General features: G+C 41.8%; 2 protein-coding genes across 2 annotated transcripts; both read left to right on the top strand.

Moving 5' to 3' along the window:
- Nucleotides 1-283: 283 nt before the first annotated feature.
- Nucleotides 284-2613, top strand: LOC124408334 (DNA polymerase iota). Its single transcript, XM_046885202.1, has one exon. It carries the CDS (start codon nt 534-536, stop codon nt 2526-2528), a length of 1995 nt encoding a protein of 664 aa, XP_046741158.1. The 5' UTR covers nt 284-533; the 3' UTR covers nt 2529-2613.
- Nucleotides 2614-3625: 1012 nt separating this feature from the next.
- On the top strand, nt 3626-7338 carry LOC124408330. The gene is made up of 5 exons (XM_046885192.1): nt 3626-3734; nt 4005-4344; nt 4567-5586; nt 5740-6902; nt 6988-7338. Exons 1-5 carry the CDS (start codon nt 3715-3717, stop codon nt 7139-7141), a joined length of 2697 nt encoding a protein of 898 aa, XP_046741148.1. The 5' UTR covers nt 3626-3714; the 3' UTR covers nt 7142-7338.
- The last annotated feature ends 17345 nt before the right edge of the window (nt 7339-24683 follow it).

The following is a 24683-nucleotide window of genomic DNA, read 5'->3' on the forward strand; positions in this document are numbered from 1 at the left end:
AGCACCGGGAGCCAATATCGGAACGCACCCTTTACCTACGATTTTGGACTACGATGTTTGGTACTTTCCGAAATTTTTCATCTCTTTTGCACACACGAGTTCTTGTTAGCTCTGTCTCTGTCTTAGGAAGTTTTTAGCACTACTAGCTAGTTTCGGAATGTAACCATAGGTGTCGCTAGTAAATTAGTCGATTATGAATTCCCCAATGTTGGCATCTTGAGATATGCTAGAACCAATTTTCTTTAGCGTTTATGTTGGCTCTACTGGAGTCGTGAGAATCATAATCGAGTTCTGACCAGTCCAACATGGCTACCTGTGCCAATGAATAATGATGTACTAGCGCGCTGTAGCTTTGTAAACAAGTAAAGAATATCCTTTGACATTGTATAATTTCGAAGTGATTTTTTCACAAGGTTGTTACGACAACGAAATTGTTATACAACGTTTAGTTTGATTTACTGGACGGCTTACGGGTAAACGGCATACCGTAGGTTTTTTTTGTCAAACTGTCGCACCCAACCTCTAACGCGTCAATGGATATCAGCGACACGGAGGAAATCGCGCGGCACCCGAGGTCCATCGTGCACTTGGACATCGATTGCTTCTACGCCCAGGTAGAAATGTTACGGCATCCCGAATTAGATGGCAAACCTCTGGGCGTACAACAGAAGAATATTGTCGTCACCAGCAACTACTTGGCGCGGAAATTTGGCGTTGGGAAGTGCATGTCAGTACAGGAAGCGTTGCGCCTGTGCCCCGGACTCTCTCTTATTCGAGGTGAAGACCTGTCCGAGTATCGCAGAATCTCGACGAAGATATCAGAAATATTGCATCAGTTCACACCTTTGGTCGAGAGGTTAGGTATGGACGAGAGCTTTGTGGACGTATCTTCGATGGTAGAACGATATGAGAATGATAAACGGGACACTGATTGTCGAATGAAGGACGGAAATTCTTGTGATGATGATTACGATGATTGCGAAGATAAGCCGGAGCAAGTCGTTGGCAACATTTTTGGCGCCACCGAAGAAGAATGTCCTTGCGGATGTCACGCTCGCCTTGCTGCTGCCTCCAGAATTGCCGCTGATATGAGAGCTCGCATCTACAAAGATTTGCATTTAACGTGTAGTGCGGGTATTGGTACCAACAAGCTGGTGGCCAAGCTGGCTGGCTCGCTGCACAAACCCAATCAGCAAACCGTGGTATATCCGTGCTCCGGGCCAGCTCTCCTTACTAAGATTGGACCTGTCTCTAAAATACCTGGCGTAGGATTTAAAACTGACCAGCTACTGGCAATGAACAATATTAGAACAGTTGAGGATGTGCGTCGATTATCATTGGAAGATTTAGAATTGAAGATTGGAAGCGACTTAGCCAGAAAGCTTAAGGATAGCGCCGAAGGTATTGACGATAGTGCTGTAAAACCATCTGGAAAACCTCAGTCGATAGGTATAGAGGATGGTTTCAAACATGTGTCATTGGTAGCAGAGGTTGAATCGCGCCTTGGAGCCTTACTGAGACGACTTACAGACCTGGCAACCGAAGATGGGAGAATACCGGTGGCAATGAAAGTAACTGTGAGAAAACACGATTTGAATAAACCGAGTACGGGTAAGAGGGAGACAAGACAGTGTGCTCTACCTCAAGCTCTTCTACCATCTACAAAGGGAGGCATATATGACCATGGAAAAATGCTAATCCTTGCCATGAAGCTGTTTCATCGAGCGGTCGATGTCTCCAAACCATTTCATTTGACACTACTAGGAGTGGCATTTACAAAGTTCGAAGAACGTGTCTCTGGAAGAAGCAGCATCACCTCGTTCTTACGAAAACAAGTCGCGGTGCAGTCGGTACTTGACATTAGTTCAGAGGAAGGCATTTCGGAACTGGATTTTGGATCTGCTGGAACTAATGACACTTCTACAATTTCCAATGTTGCCATCAGTACTGCTGCAATTGCAACTACAGCTACTGCTACGACGACTGTAGTGAGCGACGTTCTTGTCGCAGTAGACAGCAGAGACTCAGGTGACGAAATGACCAAGTGTTGGTCAACTCCCAGTCCAGATCGCATGATTACGCCGCCGTTGAACTTACACAGTCCATCCATGTCATTTAGTAGTGCCGAAGCTACCGCGGGAGGTCACTCTCACAATCATCTTCATAATCACCACCCTCATCGTCATCATCATCACCGTCACCATCCTCGTCATCACCACCACCATCATCATCATCGTCGTCAATCCCCGGAAGAAGAGGACTCTTCGGGAGAGGTAGAGCCATCTCCTAAGAAAACGAAGCTTGAGGTTTGGTTAAGTGGCCGCAGGGAGTCACCGAGCAATGAAATGGCAAGTCTGAGGCTTAGCCCATCTTCGCCTATGTCATCAGCATCACCACCGCCAGGAACAGATCCAGCTGTTTTCAAATCGCTCCCCATTGACTTGCAAACAGAAATTAGCCAATCATGGTCAACTTCTAGCAAACCAAAACCAAACGATATACTTAAATATTTTATAGCAAACAAGTGACAGAGCAACACAAGCTGGTATACAACGAGAAATGTCCGATCAACTTGAATCTGAGGATGACCTAAATAAAATTAAAATGAATATAGAAAAGAAACAATTTCTGTCGGAGACGTCGATTTGAGCTTAACAGGTTTGATTTGCTCTGTGACTGATTAAACACACAGTCACTCGATGAAAGTCACTTGTGATATAATTCTGTAGAAATGGTAAATCGCTACTGTTTGTTCGGCTGATTCTTTCCCTAAAAACATGTCTAATATTGAACTACTATTGTCTCATTTTATGTTTTCTTACTCAATGTCCAATAGTTTCTGGAGCAATTTTCCTTTTTCTTCTAAGGCAATAATTGAAAGTCTGTACCACACAATCGTTGGACAAACAATATATATTGTATATATCTGCACTTCTTTGAACAAACCTAGTTTTTAAACGAAAGTGAGTTTTTATTTTTATAAGATTACATGCTGTTATCACGATACAATATTACTATATGCATTAAAAATTATTATACTGTAAGTTGGGATTGATATGTATGTACATAAACAACTGCAGATATTTGAAGGCTGTCCACTGTAGTAGCAAGGGTGGGTCGTTAATAAATTTATTGTTGAATACAGAAACATTTTCCTGTTGCAATCAAAACAATACCAAAGTCTTCATGTATCAATTGATTTGTCAGAACAATAGAGCTAGTCAAGTGTGAGAAGAAATCGATTGACTTTTTAGATTATAGCTACAAGTCATTGCAGAGACAACTGAATTGTTGCATCCTTGTAAGCTCTCCAGAGATGATTACACACTTGGGTGTCTATGCACTTGGTACATTTATGAAAAAAAACGAAATTGCAATTTTTTAATACTATATACACAACATTTGCTGTTCGTTTAATCCTTGACTTTTGATTCAACTCAACATGTGTAACAGTTGCTGGTCCATAAATGTTATATAAATGTATTTTGATTTTCTGGCAAATATCACTAATTTCAAAAGTTGGCGGGCAACTGTGTAGTTAAGAAGATTCACACAGATAAGAGGATGCGCCACTAACCATTTGAAGTTAGGTCGCCTAACGAGGTTTGAAAAAAAAAACAAAAGTCGGAAACATTGCCGGGTTACTACAATGCAAATACTAGTAAATGACACGAAGTGTTTGACAAGTACTTCCCTGTTCGAGTTGACAGCAAAATGTTCGGTCACACGTTGAGGTACGGCTAATTTGGATTCAGATAAAGATACAAATTTTGTTCAAGACCTGATTGCGGAATGTTGATTGACACTGTAAAACATAACCTTTACGATATCTATGCGAGATGCAAACGTAAACATTTGTAGAGAATCCGTAGAGTTTCCACCCTTCGAAAAATCATTTTTTTAGTGACAAATAAACATATTTGTACTTGCTAAATTTTTTATTGACAACGGTGCTAAATTTACTCACTGTTGATCGTATTTACCGCATTTGTTTTGACAAGCAGGGCTCCGGAGTTATTGAAAAACAAGGGCATAACATTCGAGGCATGGAAGAAGTGGGACAAAACTGCAGAGACGTTGCCGCGCAAAGGCCAAAAGCAGTATGAACCGAATAACTCTTGGCTACAGAATAAACAGATAGAAAAGGGACTTAAGGATCGCAAGGACTTACTTGGAATAGAGAGGGTGGAACGCAGTTCTCAGCTTGCCACAGCTGAATGGTTACCACTCGAATCAAGGGCTCGTGTCACCAAAAAGTCCGGTCAGGAGTGGACTAATTTTGGTCTTGAAGAAAATCTTGAACTGTATCTGATCCCAGAAGAGGCATTGCTTCTCCTTGAGCTGGTATTGAACTAATTTGAACACATTAATCTTTACCTCTTACATATACCAGATGGGTGTGACAAATTTATTAAGTTATTGTGCATATTTATACAGGCATGTCTAGAAACATAAATAATCTTCAAGTAACAGTGTGCCAAAAACTGTGCGCTTACCTTGATTTGGCCGCAGCCAACACATTTCTTATTACAGTTTACTATTAAAGCTGTGTTTCAATGATTACAGAATCGTCTGGAACTAACATGGGAAGGTGTCCCTCTTTCTGTCCAACAAGCATATGCAGTTCTTTTGGAATCGAATCAACCTAAGTGTAACATAGATGAATATAGGGTATACAGTCACTTGGTACGTCAAGGTTACCGACTACAAAGATTCCGTTATGAAGATGATTCAGTCTTATCTGACATGAATACTTCTTCTCGGCGATCGGCGAAATTAAAACGAAAAAAACTGATTCATGACCCTCGGGGGGGTTTTGGAATGACGAGAGCTCGCATGAGTGTAGCTGATTCTGATGAATCAACCAAAAATGATTCAACCATGACTACACAGGACTTCAACTCAGTCGAGAGAGATCAGGGTATGGTTGATGATACAAATGACAAGCAGATTGGCTGCAGTCTTAGAACGGAAAAATCATACGAATGTCCGAGTTCAAGCCAACCTGGTGATGATGTAGAGAGCAGGTCGGAAATAAACGTGTCTAACACTTCAGAAACTCACACTTGTGAGGATAGTGCAGGAACCAATGAAGTTGAGAAAATAATAACACCACTTGGGACAAATGTGGAAACTGCATTTGTGTCAGGAACTGGAAAATATACTTTGGATGGCGCCACAATAGGTACGAAAAAGTTACCGAGTGAATTATATGACAAAGGAGTTGAAAATCTACCGGGTCCTAGTAATGTGGAGGCTGATAAAAGAGTCAACAACCAGGGACACAGCAAGAAATTGAAAATCATTTCTGATGAGACTATTTTAGGTGATATCAAAATATTATCGAAATGGCCTGGTACACGAATACAAAGAAATGTAAAATGGATGCCAAAACGAAATACTACCGAAGCTCTGCTACCAGTGACCGAAAAACAGTCCAGTGGTTGCAATACAATCAACCATACCAACATTGATGGTATGTCACCACTGGCAAGTCTACATTTAAGGCTCGGCGGTGTAACAAAATCCCCTCGCTCAGATAAGGACCTTGAAAACGTAGAAAGACCAAAGAAGGTCGTGCATGAGGTAACAAATCAATACAAATAACAAAATTAACTTCTACCGAATACTTTGTGTAGATAATTTGTTATTTTTTCGTTTTGATTGATTATTGTGGATTAAGCTGGTTAAGTTTTCAGAATTTTTTACTACATATTGTACATAAACTTTGATCTACAGGTGATTGAAGTTTCTGATGATGAAATTGAGGAGGTACCACGGAAGATGTCAAGAATGGAAATGCTAAATCTCTTTCCAAATGTCATGTCTGAAGCATCATTACTTCAACCGATTCCTAGAAAGTATTTACCCTGTAATGTCCGACCACAACTATCATCAGTTCAAAGACAAGCCCAATACTACGCCCGTTCAAAAAGCAGGAATGACGACTCACATGAAGATAACTATAACACTTCACCAGAGGGCCGATCGCGATTGGCAAGTGATACCCCTGGACCACTCTCTTGTAGAAATACAATTTCTCGCAATGAATCTACTCAGGTTAATTTCAATGGAATTTCAGTAAATTGTAGAAATGAAGTTTCGTGGCAAGGTTTAACCTTCTCCAAAGAATCATATGAAAGTCGAACGATGTACCAACGATTCTACAATCAAGGAGCACCCTGGCGAAGTTTGCCTAATTACACAGTATTCAGAGAACCAGAACACGTCTCCGTACATTTGCGAACTTATACGGACATTGCCATAGCGCAACATATTTCGGGAAGGTCACCATTTCTTAGACGCGGTTTTTCTCATCGTCAAAATATTTGGTCCAATATGAGTTATTATCATGCTGGACAAAATTTTTTAAATCTCACACCTCGAATTCTTTGTGATAGAGTGTCCACTTACAATGGTTTCAGCCACTTTGGGAATCCAGTGACTCAAAGACCGACTTATACTCCTAAAAGAGGGTGCGATATATCTAGATATTCAAACCGCAAATATTATTCAAATCGGGCCGCAGAAATAGGTAGGCCATCTTTTAAAGTTGTTCCCGGCGCTTCGTCATGGGCCGAAACTAAAGCAAAATGGTTAGAAGAAAAGACAATAACAATAGATGACGAAGACTGTGTAAATAAGAATTCATCAGGCGACGAAAGTGAAGTAGAAGTGGTGGCGCAGCTGGTGAAGCCATTAGTAGGTCCGCAGAATATGACTAGTTTGGCGAAAGTTTACCAAAGTCTGCAAATTATAAAAAATATTGCAAATAGAAACACTGTACGCCCAAGAAAGCTAGAAAAAGTTAACTACAAGATCTCTTATAATTTATACTCAACTGGTCAGCATTACAAAAAAGCAAATCCTGGTACCCCTATGTATAGGGTAGTCGTATTCAGGTAAAAAAAAAAAGTTTTAATTTGTTTTATTTTTGGTTCTCCGTGTATCCAAATGTCTAGCATTGTACTTAATTTTTTGTTTCAGACCTGAGTTGACTCCGTTCATTGAATTGGCAGAAATAATACGCCTACAGAAAGAAGCCAAGGAGTCACCCATAGTTTTCGCGTGTGCGTCGCAAACTTCGGTCACCTTTGCTGAGCTGGAGACTATAAGGATACCTGATATCCCGGAAATCTGATTTTCCCTAGGCATTACCTTTCTTCAACACGAGATATTGTTCAGTACAGTTGCTAAAAATTCGATTACGTTCTTGATGTAATGATGTTTTATATACATGTACCCTGTATGTAGAATAATGTCTGATCCTTAATTGTAAACAATATGAACGTTTTTATATTCACGGTTATAACTTCGGCTTTAGTTCGTATGTAACTGAGAAATTCGTGGAAAAGAGCAGTAAAAAAACAAAAAATAAAACTTTCTATATTGGAGAAAAATACTTAGTAGCGTTATCACCAATTTTTAGAACGAATTAAGATCAACCAGATATGTCTGGTTGTATGGGTATATGTGATGAACATTGAATTCAAATTGCAAAGAGAAAATTTTTTTGCGTTCGGAAGAAAAAAAAATGCAGGTTCACTTTTTATTTCTAATATTGAAGAGAAGTTTTCTGTGGTTTAGACAAACCTTAATTTTTTCACGAGAGCCAAGTCAAAATTTAATCGCTGAATTCCCCTTCATAAATCGAATGAAATGTACCTATTTATGAGTTCATTAGGATAAACTGAGATGAAGTCAATGTTGAACAATACATTGGTTGGGTTTTCAAAAGAGTTTGACGTAGTTCTATTTCTAATAAGGTATACCCAGGAACTCAGAAATCACCGCTGACATGTGATCGACTAATGTGGAATAAATATTAATATATGAGGAATTGAACATTTATGTTTTAAAATATTTTGAGCAAAAAAAGGAAAGATACGCAAAATCTAGGTGAATATAATAACTCAGTGTGTACGTAACGACCTATCTTCTATTGAGCTTCTTTCTGTGTCATGATGTTATTACATGCGTGCGCATTTTATTGATGAAAATGGTTACATGGAAGCGAAAAAGCGAAGAAGAAAGAAGCCCCGTAGTAACCATTACAAATCGGAAAGAAGCTTTTCAGTCCGAAAGAGGTAACGATTTAGTCCGCGCTAAAAGACTGCAAGAGTAGAAGCATTTGAAGAAGGGTTTGCCTTGAGTTTTTTGTCAAAACAATTTTTAGTCCCAGAATCGATTTTTGCCATGCTTTCTGGACTAGTTGTACCCAAAGGAGTGCAAAACTGAGATCTAGAACAGCGAACGACTAATAGTAGAAGTAATGCGAAGAGAATACGGTAGGAAATGATCTTTTAATAATTTCAATACAGGTCACATAAAATAGAGACACTGTGATACTATCATACTTCATACAGCATATCCGAGCGGAGGTGTGTTGCACTTGTTTGCAGCCCAAAACGGCTATATGTTGAAATTATGATGATAACTATTTCATAAAAGTATTTTCCACATTCTACGTAAGCTAGTTCCGCATAAAAATCATGCTTCTAATGTAATGTTCGATCCCATTTTTGTATTCATCTTTCTCGTCTGTTTAATTTCGATTTACCAACTTGGTGAATTGTTATGCACTGTTATGAATAAACTGAACCTTTCAGTATTATATTTGTGATTTTTCTTCCCCACCCTTTCATGATCCCGATGGAAAATTCATGTCTTTCTTGCTGTTGCGCAGTCATAGGGGCTACTGGGATTCTTAAAGATATTGTGAGAACATATAAAATAGAGATGGACCGACAGCTGAAGAGTTACAAGGAAATGTTCTCGTTGTTCGGCTATACCTCTTGATCCGTTGGGACTGCGATCATTCGATTTCTCTCGCAAAATGACGTCGGAATAGTGTTCTAGAGAATTAATTGCAGCACTTTTCAAAGTCGTCGAAATTTTCACCAAAAATGCAAAGGGGTGAGCCTTGGATTTTTTTTGGCCGAAAAATCTTTTGTCCGCAAATCGATTTGTATGACGCTTTTTAGACTAATTCAACGCCCAGAAACTCAAAAAACACATTAAAAATAGCGTAGGACCAACAGCAGAGAAATAACGATAAAAATCTGCAGTTTTTCGGCTGTAACTTTGCAGGTGTTGCTCGCAGCGTATCGGGACTGCGATTAATCGATTCCTCTCGCAAAATCACGTCGGAATAGTACTCTAAAGAATTAATTGCAGCACTTTTCAAAGTCGTCGAAATTTTCGCCAAAAATGCAAAGGGGTTAGCCTTGGATTTTTTTTGGCCGAAAAATCTTTCGTCTGCGAATCGATCCGTATGACGCTTTTTAGACTAATTCGACCCCCAGGAACTCAGAAAACACATGGAAAATAGCCTAGGACCAGCAGCGGAGAAATGACGATGAAAATCTGCAGTTTTTCGGCTGTAACTTTGCAGGTGTTGCTCGCAGCGTATCGGGACTGCGATTAATCGATTCCTCTCGCAAAATCACGTCGGAATAGTACTCTAAAGAATTAATTGCAGCACTTTTCAAAGTCGTCGAAATTTTCGCCAAAAATGCAAAGGGGTTAGCCTTGGATTTTTTTTGGCCGAAAAATCTTTCGTCTGCGAATCGATCCGTATGACGCTTTTTAGACTAATTCGACCCCCAGAAACTCAGAAAACACATGAAAAATAGCCTAGGACCAGCAGCGGAGAAATGACGATGAAAATCTGCAGTTTTTCGGCTGTAACTTTGCAGGTGTTGCTCGCAGCGTATCGGGACTGCGATTAATCGATTCCTCTCGCAAAATCACGTCGGAATAGTACTCTAAAGAATTAATTGCAGCACTTTTCAAAGTCGTCGAAATTTTCGCCAAAAATGCAAAGGGGTTAGCCTTGGATTTTTTTTGGCCGAAAAATCTTTCGTCTGCGAATCGATCCGTATGACGCTTTTTAGACTAATTCGACCCCCAGGAACTCAGAAAACACATGAAAAATAGCCTAGGACCAGCAGCGGAGAAATGACGATGAAAATCTGCAGTTTTTCGGCTGTAACTTTGCAGGTGTTGCTCGCAGCGTATCGGGACTGCGATTAATCGATTCCTCTCGCAAAATCACGTCGGAATAGTACTCTAAAGAATTAATTGCAGCACTTTTCAAAGTCGTCGAAATTTTCGCCAAAAATGCAAAGGGGTTAGCCTTGGATTTTTTTTGGCCGAAAAATCTTTCGTCTGCGAATCGATCCGTATGACGCTTTTTAGACTAATTCGACCCCCAGGAACTCAGAAAACACATGAAAAATAGCCTAGGACCAGCAGCGGAGAAATGACGATGAAAATCTGCAGTTTTTCGGCTGTAACTTTGCAGGTGTTGCTCGCAGCGTATCGGGACTGCGATTAATCGATTCCTCTCGCAAAATCACGTCGGAATAGTACTCTAAAGAATTAATTGCAGCACTTTTCAAAGTCGTCGAAATTTTCGCCAAAAATGCAAAGGGGTTAGCCTTGGATTTTTTTTGGCCGAAAAATCTTTCGTCTGCGAATCGATCCGTATGACGCTTTTTAGACTAATTCGACCCCCAGGAACTCAGAAAACACATGAAAAATAGCCTAGGACCAGCAGCGGAGAAATGACGATGAAAATCTGCAGTTTTTCGGCTGTAACTTTGCAGGTGTTGCTCGCAGCGTATCGGGACTGCGATTAATCGATTCCTCTCGCAAAATCACGTCGGAATAGTACTCTAAAGAATTAATTGCAGCACTTTTCAAAGTCGTCGAAATTTTCGCCAAAAATGCAAAGGGGTTGTTAGCCTTGGATTTTTTTTGGCCGAAAAATCTTTCGTCTGCGAATCGATCCGTATGACGCTTTTTAGACTAATTCGACCCCCAGGAACTCAGAAAACACATGGAAAATAGCCTAGGACCAGCAGCGGAGAAATGACGATGAAAATCTGCAGTTTTTCGGCTGTAACTTTGCAGGTGTTGCTCGCAGCGTATCGGGACTGCGATTAATCGATTCCTCTCGCAAAATCACGTCGGAATAGTACTCTAAAGAATTAATTGCAGCACTTTTCAAAGTCGTCGAAATTTTCGCCAAAAATGCAAAGGGGTTAGCCTTGGATTTTTTTTGGCCGAAAAATCTTTCGTCTGCGAATCGATCCGTATGACGCTTTTTAGACTAATTCGACCCCCAGAAACTCAGAAAACACATGAAAAATAGCCTAGGACCAGCAGCGGAGAAATGACGATGAAAATCTGCAGTTTTTCGGCTGTAACTTTGCAGGTGTTGCTCGCAGCGTATCGGGACTGCGATTAATCGATTCCTCTCGCAAAATCACGTCGGAATAGTACTCTAAAGAATTAATTGCAGCACTTTTCAAAGTCGTCGAAATTTTCGCCAAAAATGCAAAGGGGTTAGCCTTGGATTTTTTTTGGCCGAAAAATCTTTCGTCTGCGAATCGATCCGTATGACGCTTTTTAGACTAATTCGACCCCCAGGAACTCAGAAAACACATGAAAAATAGCCTAGGACCAGCAGCGGAGAAATGACGATGAAAATCTGCAGTTTTTCGGCTGTAACTTTGCAGGTGTTGCTCGCAGCGTATCGGGACTGCGATTAATCGATTCCTCTCGCAAAATCACGTCGGAATAGTACTCTAAAGAATTAATTGCAGCACTTTTCAAAGTCGTCGAAATTTTCGCCAAAAATGCAAAGGGGTTAGCCTTGGATTTTTTTTGGCCGAAAAATCTTTCGTCTGCGAATCGATCCGTATGACGCTTTTTAGACTAATTCGACCCCCAGGAACTCAGAAAACACATGAAAAATAGCCTAGGACCAGCAGCGGAGAAATGACGATGAAAATCTGCAGTTTTTCGGCTGTAACTTTGCAGGTGTTGCTCGCAGCGTATCGGGACTGCGATTAATCGATTCCTCTCGCAAAATCACGTCGGAATAGTACTCTAAAGAATTAATTGCAGCACTTTTCAAAGTCGTCGAAATTTTCGCCAAAAATGCAAAGGGGTTAGCCTTGGATTTTTTTTGGCCGAAAAATCTTTCGTCTGCGAATCGATCCGTATGACGCTTTTTAGACTAATTCGACCCCCAGGAACTCAGAAAACACATGAAAAATAGCCTAGGACCAGCAGCGGAGAAATGACGATGAAAATCTGCAGTTTTTCGGCTGTAACTTTGCAGGTGTTGCTCGCAGCGTATCGGGACTGCGATTAATCGATTCCTCTCGCAAAATCACGTCGGAATAGTACTCTAAAGAATTAATTGCAGCACTTTTCAAAGTCGTCGAAATTTTCGCCAAAAATGCAAAGGGGTTAGCCTTGGATTTTTTTTGGCCGAAAAATCTTTCGTCTGCGAATCGATCCGTATGACGCTTTTTAGACTAATTCGACCCCCAGAAACTCAGAAAACACATGAAAAATAGCCTAGGACCAGCAGCGGAGAAATGACGATGAAAATCTGCAGTTTTTCGGCTGTAACTTTGCAGGTGTTGCTCGCAGCGTATCGGGACTGCGATTAATCGATTCCTCTCGCAAAATCACGTCGGAATAGTACTCTAAAGAATTAATTGCAGCACTTTTCAAAGTCGTCGAAATTTTCGCCAAAAATGCAAAGGGGTTAGCCTTGGATTTTTTTTGGCCGAAAAATCTTTCGTCTGCGAATCGATCCGTATGACGCTTTTTAGACTAATTCGACCCCCAGGAACTCAGAAAACACATGAAAAATAGCCTAGGACCAGCAGCGGAGAAATGACGATGAAAATCTGCAGTTTTTCGGCTGTAACTTTGCAGGTGTTGCTCGCAGCGTATCGGGACTGCGATTAATCGATTCCTCTCGCAAAATCACGTCGGAATAGTACTCTAAAGAATTAATTGCAGCACTTTTCAAAGTCGTCGAAATTTTCGCCAAAAATGCAAAGGGGTTAGCCTTGGATTTTTTTTGGCCGAAAAATCTTTCGTCTGCGAATCGATCCGTATGACGCTTTTTAGACTAATTCGACCCCCAGGAACTCAGAAAACACATGAAAAATAGCCTAGGACCAGCAGCGGAGAAATGACGATGAAAATCTGCAGTTTTTCGGCTGTAACTTTGCAGGTGTTGCTCGCAGCGTATCGGGACTGCGATTAATCGATTCCTCTCGCAAAATCACGTCGGAATAGTACTCTAAAGAATTAATTGCAGCACTTTTCAAAGTCGTCGAAATTTTCGCCAAAAATGCAAAGGGGTTAGCCTTGGATTTTTTTTGGCCGAAAAATCTTTCGTCTGCGAATCGATCCGTATGACGCTTTTTAGACTAATTCGACCCCCAGGAACTCAGAAAACACATGAAAAATAGCCTAGGACCAGCAGCGGAGAAATGACGATGAAAATCTGCAGTTTTTCGGCTGTAACTTTGCAGGTGTTGCTCGCAGCGTATCGGGACTGCGATTAATCGATTCCTCTCGCAAAATCACGTCGGAATAGTACTCTAAAGAATTAATTGCAGCACTTTTCAAAGTCGTCGAAATTTTCGCCAAAAATGCAAAGGGGTTAGCCTTGGATTTTTTTTGGCCGAAAAATCTTTCGTCTGCGAATCGATCCGTATGACGCTTTTTAGACTAATTCGACCCCCAGGAACTCAGAAAACACATGAAAAATAGCCTAGGACCAGCAGCGGAGAAATGACGATGAAAATCTGCAGTTTTTCGGCTGTAACTTTGCAGGTGTTGCTCGCAGCGTATCGGGACTGCGATTAATCGATTCCTCTCGCAAAATCACGTCGGAATAGTACTCTAAAGAATTAATTGCAGCACTTTTCAAAGTCGTCGAAATTTTCGCCAAAAATGCAAAGGGGTTAGCCTTGGATTTTTTTTGGCCGAAAAATCTTTCGTCTGCGAATCGATCCGTATGACGCTTTTTAGACTAATTCGACCCCCAGGAACTCAGAAAACACATGAAAAATAGCCTAGGACCAGCAGCGGAGAAATGACGATGAAAATCTGCAGTTTTTCGGCTGTAACTTTGCAGGTGTTGCTCGCAGCGTATCGGGACTGCGATTAATCGATTCCTCTCGCAAAATCACGTCGGAATAGTACTCTAAAGAATTAATTGCAGCACTTTTCAAAGTCGTCGAAATTTTCGCCAAAAATGCAAAGGGGTTAGCCTTGGATTTTTTTTGGCCGAAAAATCTTTCGTCTGCGAATCGATCCGTATGACGCTTTTTAGACTAATTCGACCCCCAGGAACTCAGAAAACACATGAAAAATAGCCTAGGACCAGCAGCGGAGAAATGACGATGAAAATCTGCAGTTTTTCGGCTGTAACTTTGCAGGTGTTGCTCGCAGCGTATCGGGACTGCGATTAATCGATTCCTCTCGCAAAATCACGTCGGAATAGTACTCTAAAGAATTAATTGCAGCACTTTTCAAAGTCGTCGAAATTTTCGCCAAAAATGCAAAGGGGTTAGCCTTGGATTTTTTTTGGCCGAAAAATCTTTCGTCTGCGAATCGATCCGTATGACGCTTTTTAGACTAATTCGACCCCCAGGAACTCAGAAAACACATGAAAAATAGCCTAGGACCAGCAGCGGAGAAATGACGATGAAAATCTGCAGTTTTTCGGCTGTAACTTTGCAGGTGTTGCTCGCAGCGTATCGGGACTGCGATTAATCGATTCCTCTCGCAAAATCACGTCGGAATAGTACTCTAAAGAATTAATTGCAGCACTTTTCAAAGTCGTCGAAATTTTCGCCAAAAATGCAAAGGGGTTAGCCTTGGATTTTTTTTGGCCGAAAAATCTTTCGTCTGCGAATCGATCCGTATGACGCTTTTTAGACTAATTCGACCCCCAGGAACTCAGAAAACACATGAAAAATAGCCTAGGACCAGCAGCGGAGAAATGACGATGAAAATCTGCAGTTTTTCGGCTGTAACTTTGCAGGTGTTGCTCGCAGCGTATCGGGACTGCGATTAATCGATTCCTCTCGCAAAATCACGTCGGAATAGTACTCTAAAGAATTAATTGCAGCACTTTTCAAAGTCGTCGAAATTTTCGCCAAAAATGCAAAGGGGTTAGCCTTGGATTTTTTTTGGCCGAAAAATCTTTCGTCTGCGAATCGATCCGTATGACGCTTTTTAGACTAATTCGACCCCCAGGAACTCAGAAAACACATGGAAAATAGCCTAGGACCAGCAGCGGAGAAATGACGATGAAAATCTGCAGTTTTTCGGCTGTAACTTTGCAGGTGTTGCTCGCAGCGTATCGGGACTGCGATTAATCGATTCCTCTCGCAAAATCACGTCGGAATAGTACTCTAAAGAATTAATTGCAGCACTTTTCAAAGTCGTCGAAATTTTCGCCAAAAATGCAAAGGGGTTAGCCTTGGATTTTTTTTGGCCGAAAAATCTTTCGTCTGCGAATCGATCCGTATGACGCTTTTTAGACTAATTCGACCCCCAGAAACTCAGAAAACACATGAAAAATAGCCTAGGACCAGCAGCGGAGAAATGACGATGAAAATCTGCAGTTTTTCGGCTGTAACTTTGCAGGTGTTGCTCGCAGCGTATCGGGACTGCGATTAATCGATTCCTCTCGCAAAATCACGTCGGAATAGTACTCTAAAGAATTAATTGCAGCACTTTTCAAAGTCGTCGAAATTTTCGCCAAAAATGCAAAGGGGTTAGCCTTGGATTTTTTTTGGCCGAAAAATCTTTCGTCTGCGAATCGATCCGTATGACGCTTTTTAGACTAATTCGACCCCCAGAAACTCAGAAAACACATGAAAAATAGCCTAGGACCAGCAGCGGAGAAATGACGATGAAAATCTGCAGTTTTTCGGCTGTAACTTTGCAGGTGTTGCTCGCAGCGTATCGGGACTGCGATTAATCGATTCCTCTCGCAAAATCACGTCGGAATAGTACTCTAAAGAATTAATTGCAGCACTTTTCAAAGTCGTCGAAATTTTCGCCAAAAATGCAAAGGGGTTAGCCTTGGATTTTTTTTGGCCGAAAAATCTTTCGTCTGCGAATCGATCCGTATGACGCTTTTTAGACTAATTCGACCCCCAGGAACTCAGAAAACACATGAAAAATAGCCTAGGACCAGCAGCGGAGAAATGACGATGAAAATCTGCAGTTTTTCGGCTGTAACTTTGCAGGTGTTGCTCGCAGCGTATCGGGACTGCGATTAATCGATTCCTCTCGCAAAATCACGTCGGAATAGTACTCTAAAGAATTAATTGCAGCACTTTTCAAAGTCGTCGAAATTTTCGCCAAAAATGCAAAGGGGTTAGCCTTGGATTTTTTTTGGCCGAAAAATCTTTCGTCTGCGAATCGATCCGTATGACGCTTTTTAGACTAATTCGACCCCCAGGAACTCAGAAAACACATGAAAAATAGCCTAGGACCAGCAGCGGAGAAATGACGATGAAAATCTGCAGTTTTTCGGCTGTAACTTTGCAGGTGTTGCTCGCAGCGTATCGGGACTGCGATTAATCGATTCCTCTCGCAAAATCACGTCGGAATAGTACTCTAAAGAATTAATTGCAGCACTTTTCAAAGTCGTCGAAATTTTCGCCAAAAATGCAAAGGGGTTAGCCTTGGATTTTTTTTGGCCGAAAAATCTTTCGTCTGCGAATCGATCCGTATGACGCTTTTTAGACTAATTCGACCCCCAGGAACTCAGAAAACACATGAAAAATAGCCTAGGACCAGCAGCGGAGAAATGACGATGAAAATCTGCAGTTTTTCGGCTGTAACTTTGCAGGTGTTGCTCGCAGCGTATCGGGACTGCGATTAATCGATTCCTCTCGCAAAATCACGTCGGAATAGTACTCTAAAGAATTAATTGCAGCACTTTTCAAAGTCGTCGAAATTTTCGCCAAAAATGCAAAGGGGTTAGCCTTGGATTTTTTTTGGCCGAAAAATCTTTCGTCTGCGAATCGATCCGTATGACGCTTTTTAGACTAATTCGACCCCCAGGAACTCAGAAAACACATGAAAAATAGCCTAGGACCAGCAGCGGAGAAATGACGATGAAAATCTGCAGTTTTTCGGCTGTAACTTTGCAGGTGTTGCTCGCAGCGTATCGGGACTGCGATTAATCGATTCCTCTCGCAAAATCACGTCGGAATAGTACTCTAAAGAATTAATTGCAGCACTTTTCAAAGTCGTCGAAATTTTCGCCAAAAATGCAAAGGGGTTAGCCTTGGATTTTTTTTGGCCGAAAAATCTTTCGTCTGCGAATCGATCCGTATGACGCTTTTTAGACTAATTCGACCCCCAGGAACTCAGAAAACACATGAAAAATAGCCTAGGACCAGCAGCGGAGAAATGACGATGAAAATCTGCAGTTTTTCGGCTGTAACTTTGCAGGTGTTGCTCGCAGCGTATCGGGACTGCGATTAATCGATTCCTCTCGCAAAATCACGTCGGAATAGTACTCTAAAGAATTAATTGCAGCACTTTTCAAAGTCGTCGAAATTTTCGCCAAAAATGCAAAGGGGTTAGCCTTGGATTTTTTTTGGCCGAAAAATCTTTCGTCTGCGAATCGATCCGTATGACGCTTTTTAGACTAATTCGACCCCCAGGAACTCAGAAAACACATGAAAAATAGCCTAGGACCAGCAGCGGAGAAATGACGATGAAAATCTGCAGTTTTTCGGCTGTAACTTTGCAGGTGTTGCTCGCAGCGTATCGGGACTGCGATTAATCGATTCCTCTCGCAAAATCACGTCGGAATAGTACTCTAAAGAATTAATTGCAGCACTTTTCAAAGTCGTCGAAATTTTCGCCAAAAATGCAAAGGGGTTAGCCTTGGATTTTTTTTGGCCGAAAAATCTTTCGTCTGCGAATCGATCCGTATGACGCTTTTTAGACTAATTCGACCCCCAGGAACTCAGAAAACACATGAAAAATAGCCTAGGACCAGCAGCGGAGAAATGACGATGAAAATCTGCAGTTTTTCGGCTGTAACTTTGCAGGTGTTGCTCGCAGCGTATCGGGACTGCGATTAATCGATTCCTCTCGCAAAATCACGTCGGAATAGTACTCTAAAGAATTAATTGCAGCACTTTTCAAAGTCGTCGAAATTTTCGCCAAAAATGCAAAGGGGTTAGCCTTGGATTTTTTTTGGCCGAAAAATCTTTCGTCTGCGAATCGATCCGTATGACGCTTTTTAGACTAATTCGACCCCCAGGAACTCAGAAAACACATGAAAAATAGCCTAGGACCAGCAGCGGAGAAATGACGATGAAAATCTGCAGTTTTTCGGCTGTAACTTTGCAGGTGTTGCTCGCAGCGTATCGGGACTGCGATTAATCGATTCCTCTCGCAAAATCACGTCGGAATAGTACTCTAAAGAATTAATTGCAGCACTTTTCAAAGTCGTCGAAATTTTCGCCAAAAATGCAAAGGGGTTAGCCTTGGATTTTTTTTGGCCGAAAAATCTTTCGTCTGCGAATCGATCCGTATGACGCTTTTTAGACTAATTCGACCCCCAGGAACTCAGAAAACACATGAAAAATAGCCTAGGACCAGCAGCGGAGAAATGACGATGAAAATCTGCAGTTTTTCGGCTGTAACTTTGCAGGTGTTGCTCGCAGCGTATCGGGACTGCGATTAATCGATTCCTCTCGCAAAATCACGTCGGAATAGTACTCTAAAGAATTAATTGCAGCACTTTTCAAAGTCGTCGAAATTTTCGCCAAAAATGCAAAGGGGTTAGCCTTGGATTTTTTTTGGCCGAAAAATCTTTCGTCTGCGAATCGATCCGTATGACGCTTTTTAGACTAATTCGACCCCCAGGAACTCAGAAAACACATGAAAAATAGCCTAGGACCAGCAGCGGAGAAATGACGATGAAAATCTGCAGTTTTTCGGCTGTAACTTTGCAGGTGTTGCTCGCAGCGTATCGGGACTGCGATTAATCGATTCCTCTCGCAAAATCACGTCGGAATAGTACTCTAAAGAATTAATTGCAGCACTTTTCAAAGTCGTCGAAATTTTCGCCAAAAATGCAAAGGGGTTAGCCTTGGATTTTTTTTGGCCGAAAAATCTTTCGTCTGCGAATCGATCCGTATGACGCTTTTTAGACTAATTCGACCCCCAGGAACTCAGAAAACACATGAAAAATAGCCTAGGACCAGCAGCGGAGAAATGACGATGAAAATCTGCAGTTTTTCGGCTGTAACTTTGCAGGTGTTGCTCGCAGCGTATCGGGACTGCGATTAATCGATTCCTCTCGCAAAATCACGTCGGAATAGTACTCTAAAGAATTAATTGCAGCACTTTTCAAAGTCGTCGAAATTTTCGCCAAAAATGCAAAGGGGTTAGCCTTGGATTTTTTTTGGCCGAAAAATCTTTCGTCTGCGAATCGATCCGTATGACGCTTTTTAGACTAATTCGACCCCCAGGAACTCAGAAAACACATGAAAAATAGCCTAGGACCAGCAGCGGAGAAATGACGATGAAAATCTGCAGTTTTTCGGCTGTAACTTTGCAGGTGTTGCTCGCAGCGTATCGGGACTGCGATTAATCGATTCCTCTCGCAAAATCACGTCGGAATAGTACTCTAAAGAATTAATTGCAGCACTTTTCAAAGTCGTCGAAATTTTCGCCAAAAATGCAAAGGGGTTAGCCTTGGATTTTTTTTGGCCGAAAAATCTTTCGTCTGCGAATCGATCCGTATGACGCTTTTTAGACTAATTCGACCCCCAGGAACTCAGAAAACACATGAAAAATAGCCTAGGACCAGCAGCGGAGAAATGACGATGAAAATCTGCAGTTTTTCGGCTGTAACTTTGCAGGTGTTGCTCGCAGCGTATCGGGACTGCGATTAATCGATTCCTCTCGCAAAATCACGTCGGAATAGTACTCTAAAGAATTAATTGCAGCACTTTTCAAAGTCGTCGAAATTTTCGCCAAAAATGCAAAGGGGTTAGCCTTGGATTTTTTTTGGCCGAAAAATCTTTCGTCTGCGAATCGATCCGTATGACGCTTTTTAGACTAATTCGACCCCCAGGAACTCAGAAAACACATGGAAAATAGCCTAGGACCAGCAGCGGAGAAATGACGATGAAAATCTGCAGTTTTTCGGCTGTAACTTTGCAGCTGTTGCTCGCAGCGTATCGGGACTGCGATTAATCGATTCCTCTCGCAAAATCACGTCGGAATAGTACTCTAAAGAATTAATTGCAGCACTTTTCAAAGTCGTCGAAATTTTCGCCAAAAATGCAAAGGGGTTAGCCTTGGATTTTTTTTGGCCGAAAAATCTTTCGTCTGCGAATCGATCCGTATGACGCTTTTTAGACTAATTCGACCCCCAGGAACTCAGAAAACACATGAAAAATAGCCTAGGACCAGCAGCGGAGAAATGACGATGAAAATCTGCAGTTTTTCGGCTGTAACTTTGCAGGTGTTGCTCGCAGCGTATCGGGACTGCGATTAATCGATTCCTCTCGCAAAATCACGTCGGAATAGTACTCTAAAGAATTAATTGCAGCACTTTTCAAAGTCGTCGAAATTTTCGCCAAAAATGCAAAGGGGTTAGCCTTGGATTTTTTTTGGCCGAAAAATCTTTCGTCTGCGAATCGATCCGTATGACGCTTTTTAGACTAATTCGACCCCCAGGAACTCAGAAAACACATGAAAAATAGCCTAGGACCAGCAGCGGAGAAATGACGATGAAAATCTGCAGTTTTTCGGCTGTAACTTTGCAGGTGTTGCTCGCAGCGTATCGGGACTGCGATTAATCGATTCCTCTCGCAAAATCACGTCGGAATAGTACTCTAAAGAATTAATTGCAGCACTTTTCAAAGTCGTCGAAATTTTCGCCAAAAATGCAAAGGGGTTAGCCTTGGATTTTTTTTGGCCGAAAAATCTTTCGTCTGCGAATCGATCCGTATGACGCTTTTTAGACTAATTCGACCCCCAGGAACTCAGAAAACACATGAAAAATAGCCTAGGACCAGCAGCGGAGAAATGACGATGAAAATCTGCAGTTTTTCGGCTGTAACTTTGCAGGTGTTGCTCGCAGCGTATCGGGACTGCGATTAATCGATTCCTCTCGCAAAATCACGTCGGAATAGTACTCTAAAGAATTAATTGCAGCACTTTTCAAAGTCGTCGAAATTTTCGCCAAAAATGCAAAGGGGTTAGCCTTGGATTTTTTTTGGCCGAAAAATCTTTCGTCTGCGAATCGATCCGTATGACGCTTTTTAGACTAATTCGACCCCCAGAAACTCAGAAAACACATGGAAAATAGCCTAGGACCAGCAGCGGAGAAATGACGATGAAAATCTGCAGTTTTTCGGCTGTAACTTTGCAGGTGTTGCTCGCAGCGTATCGGGACTGCGATTAATCGATTCCTCTCGCAAAATCACGTCGGAATAGTACTCTAAAGAATTAATTGCAGCACTTTTCAAAGTCGTCGAAATTTTCGCCAAAAATGCAAAGGGGTTAGCCTTGGATTTTTTTTGGCCGAAAAATCTTTCGTCTGCGAATCGATCCGTATGACGCTTTTTAGACTAATTCGACCCCCAGGAACTCAGAAAACACATGAAAAATAGCCTAGGACCAGCAGCGGAGAAATGACGATGAAAATCTGCAGTTTTTCGGCTGTAACTTTGCAGGTGTTGCTCGCAGCGTATCGGGACTGCGATTAATCGATTCCTCTCGCAAAATCACGTCGGAATAGTACTCTAAAGAATTAATTGCAGCACTTTTCAAAGTCGTCGAAATTTTCGCCAAAAATGCAAAGGGGTTAGCCTTGGATTTTTTTTGGCCGAAAAATCTTTCGTCTGCGAATCGATCCGTATGACGCTTTTTAGACTAATTCGACCCCCAGGAACTCAGAAAACACATGAAAAATAGCCTAGGACCAGCAGCGGAGAAATGACGATGAAAATCTGCAGTTTTTCGGCTGTAACTTTGCAGGTGTTGCTCGCAGCGTATCGGGACTGCGATTAATCGATTCCTCTCGCAAAATCACGTCGGAATAGTACTCTAAAGAATTAATTGCAGCACTTTTCAAAGTCGTCGAAATTTTCGCCAAAAATGCAAAGGGGTTAGCCTTGGATTTTTTTTGGCCGAAAAATCTTTCGTCTGCGAATCGATCCGTATGACGCTTTTTAGACTAATTCGACCCCCAGGAACTCAGAAAACACATGAAAAATAGCCTAGGACCAGCAGCGGAGAAATGACGATGAAAATCTGCAGTTTTTCGGCTGTAACTTTGCAGGTGTTGCTCGCAGCGTATCGGGACTGCGATTAATCGATTCCTCTCGCAAAATCACGTCGGAATAGTACTCTAAAGAATTAATTGCAGCACTTTTCAAAGTCGTCGAAATTTTCGCCAAAAATGCAAAGGGGTTAGCCTTTGATTTTTTTTGGCCGAAAAATCTTTCGTCTGCGAATCGATCCGTATGACGCTTTTTAGACCAATTCGACCCCCAGGAACTCAGAAAACACATGAAAAATAGCCTAGGACCAGCAGCGGAGAAATGACGATGAAAATCTGCAGTTTTTCGGCTGTAACTTTGCAGGTGTTGCTCGCAGCGTATCGGGACTGCGATTAATCGATTCCTCTCGCAAAATCACGTCGGAATAGTACTCTAAAGAATTAATTGCAGCACTTTTCAAAGTCGTCGAAATTTTCGCCAAAAATGCAAAGGGGTTAGCCTTGGATTTTTTTTGGCCGAAAAATCTTTCGTCTGCGAATCGATCCGTATGACGCTTTTTAGACTAATTCGACCCCCAGAAACTCAGAAAACACATGGAAAATAGCCTAGGACCAGCAGCGGAGAAATGACGATGAAAATCTGCAGTTTTTCGGCTGTAACTTTGCAGGTGTTGCTCGCAGCGTATCGGGACTGCGATTAATCGATTCCTCTCGCAAAATCACGTCGGAATAGTACTCTAAAGAATTAATTGCAGCACTTTTCAAAGTCGTCGAAATTTTCGCCAAAAATGCAAAGGGGTTAGCCTTGGATTTTTTTTGGCCGAAAAATCTTTCGTCTGCGAATCGATCCGTATGACGCTTTTTAGACTAATTCGACCCCCAGGAACTCAGAAAACACATGAAAAATAGCCTAGGACCAGCAGCGGAGAAATGACGATGAAAATCTGCAGTTTTTCGGCTGTAACTTTGCAGGTGTTGCTCGCAGCGTATCGGGACTGCGATTAATCGATTCCTCTCGCAAAATCACGTCGGAATAGTACTCTAAAGAATTAATTGCAGCACTTTTCAAAGTCGTCGAAATTTTCGCCAAAAATGCAAAGGGGTTAGCCTTGGATTTTTTTTGGCCGAAAAATCTTTCGTCTGCGAATCGATCCGTATGACGCTTTTTAGACTAATTCGACCCCCAGGAACTCAGAAAACACATGAAAAATAGCCTAGGACCAGCAGCGGAGAAATGACGATGAAAATCTGCAGTTTTTCGGCTGTAACTTTGCAGGTGTTGCTCGCAGCGTATCGGGACTGCGATTAATCGATTCCTCTCGCAAAATCACGTCGGAATAGTACTCTAAAGAATTAATTGCAGCACTTTTCAAAGTCGTCGAAATTTTCGCCAAAAATGCAAAGGGGTTAGCCTTGGATTTTTTTTGGCCGAAAAATCTTTCGTCTGCGAATCGATCCGTATGACGCTTTTTAGACTAATTCGACCCCCAGGAACTCAGAAAACACATGAAAAATAGCCTAGGACCAGCAGCGGAGAAATGACGATGAAAATCTGCAGTTTTTCGGCTGTAACTTTGCAGGTGTTGCTCGCAGCGTATCGGGACTGCGATTAATCGATTCCTCTCGCAAAATCACGTCGGAATAGTACTCTAAAGAATTAATTGCAGCACTTTTCAAAGTCGTCGAAATTTTCGCCAAAAATGCAAAGGGGTTAGCCTTGGATTTTTTTTGACCGAAAAATCTTTCGTCTGCGAATCGATCCGTATGACGCTTTTTAGACTAATTCGACCCCCAGGAACTCAGAAAACACATGAAAAATAGCCTAGGACCAGCAGCGGAGAAATGACGATGAAAATCTGCAGTTTTTCGGCTGTAACTTTGCAGGTGTTGCTCGCAGCGTATCGGGACTGCGATTAATCGATTCCTCTCGCAAAATCACGTCGGAATAGTACTCTAAAGAATTAATTGCAGCACTTTTCAAAGTCGTCGAAATTTTCGCCAAAAATGCAAAGGGGTTAGCCTTGGATTTTTTTTGGCCGAAAAATCTTTCGTCTGCGAATCGATCCGTATGACGCTTTTTAGACTAATTCGACCCCCAGAAACTCAGAAAACACATGGAAAATAGCCTAGGACCAGCAGCGGAGAAATGACGATGAAAATCTGCAGTTTTTCGGCTGTAACTTTGCAGGTGTTGCTCGCAGCGTATCGGGACTGCGATTAATCGATTCCTCTCGCAAAATCACGTCGGAATAGTACTCTAAAGAATTAATTGCAGCACTTTTCAAAGTCGTCGAAATTTTCGCCAAAAATGCAAAGGGGTTAGCCTTGGATTTTTTTTGGCCGAAAAATCTTTCGTCTGCGAATCGATCCGTATGACGCTTTTTAGACTAATTCGACCCCCAGGAACTCAGAAAACACATGAAAAATAGCCTAGGACCAGCAGCGGAGAAATGACGATGAAAATCTGCAGTTTTTCGGCTGTAACTTTGCAGGTGTTGCTCGCAGCGTATCGGGACTGCGATTAATCGATTCCTCTCGCAAAATCACGTCGGAATAGTACTCTAAAGAATTAATTGCA

This window comes from Diprion similis, chromosome 7, assembly GCF_021155765.1.
Source record: "Diprion similis isolate iyDipSimi1 chromosome 7, iyDipSimi1.1, whole genome shotgun sequence".
Classification (NCBI taxonomy): domain Eukaryota; kingdom Metazoa; phylum Arthropoda; class Insecta; order Hymenoptera; family Diprionidae; genus Diprion; species Diprion similis.

Coding starts and splice junctions, on each gene's coding strand:
- LOC124408334 (XM_046885202.1), top strand. CDS start 534: ATGGATATCAGCGACACGGAGGAAATCGCGCGGCACCCGAGGTCCATC.
- LOC124408330 (XM_046885192.1), top strand. CDS start 3,715: ATGTTCGGTCACACGTTGAG. Junction 4,345..4,566: donor CATTGCTTCTCCTTGAGCTG/GTATTGAACTAA, acceptor CAATGATTACAG/AATCGTCTGGAACTAACATG. Junction 5,587..5,739: donor CAAAGAAGGTCGTGCATGAG/GTAACAAATCAA, acceptor TTTGATCTACAG/GTGATTGAAGTTTCTGATGA.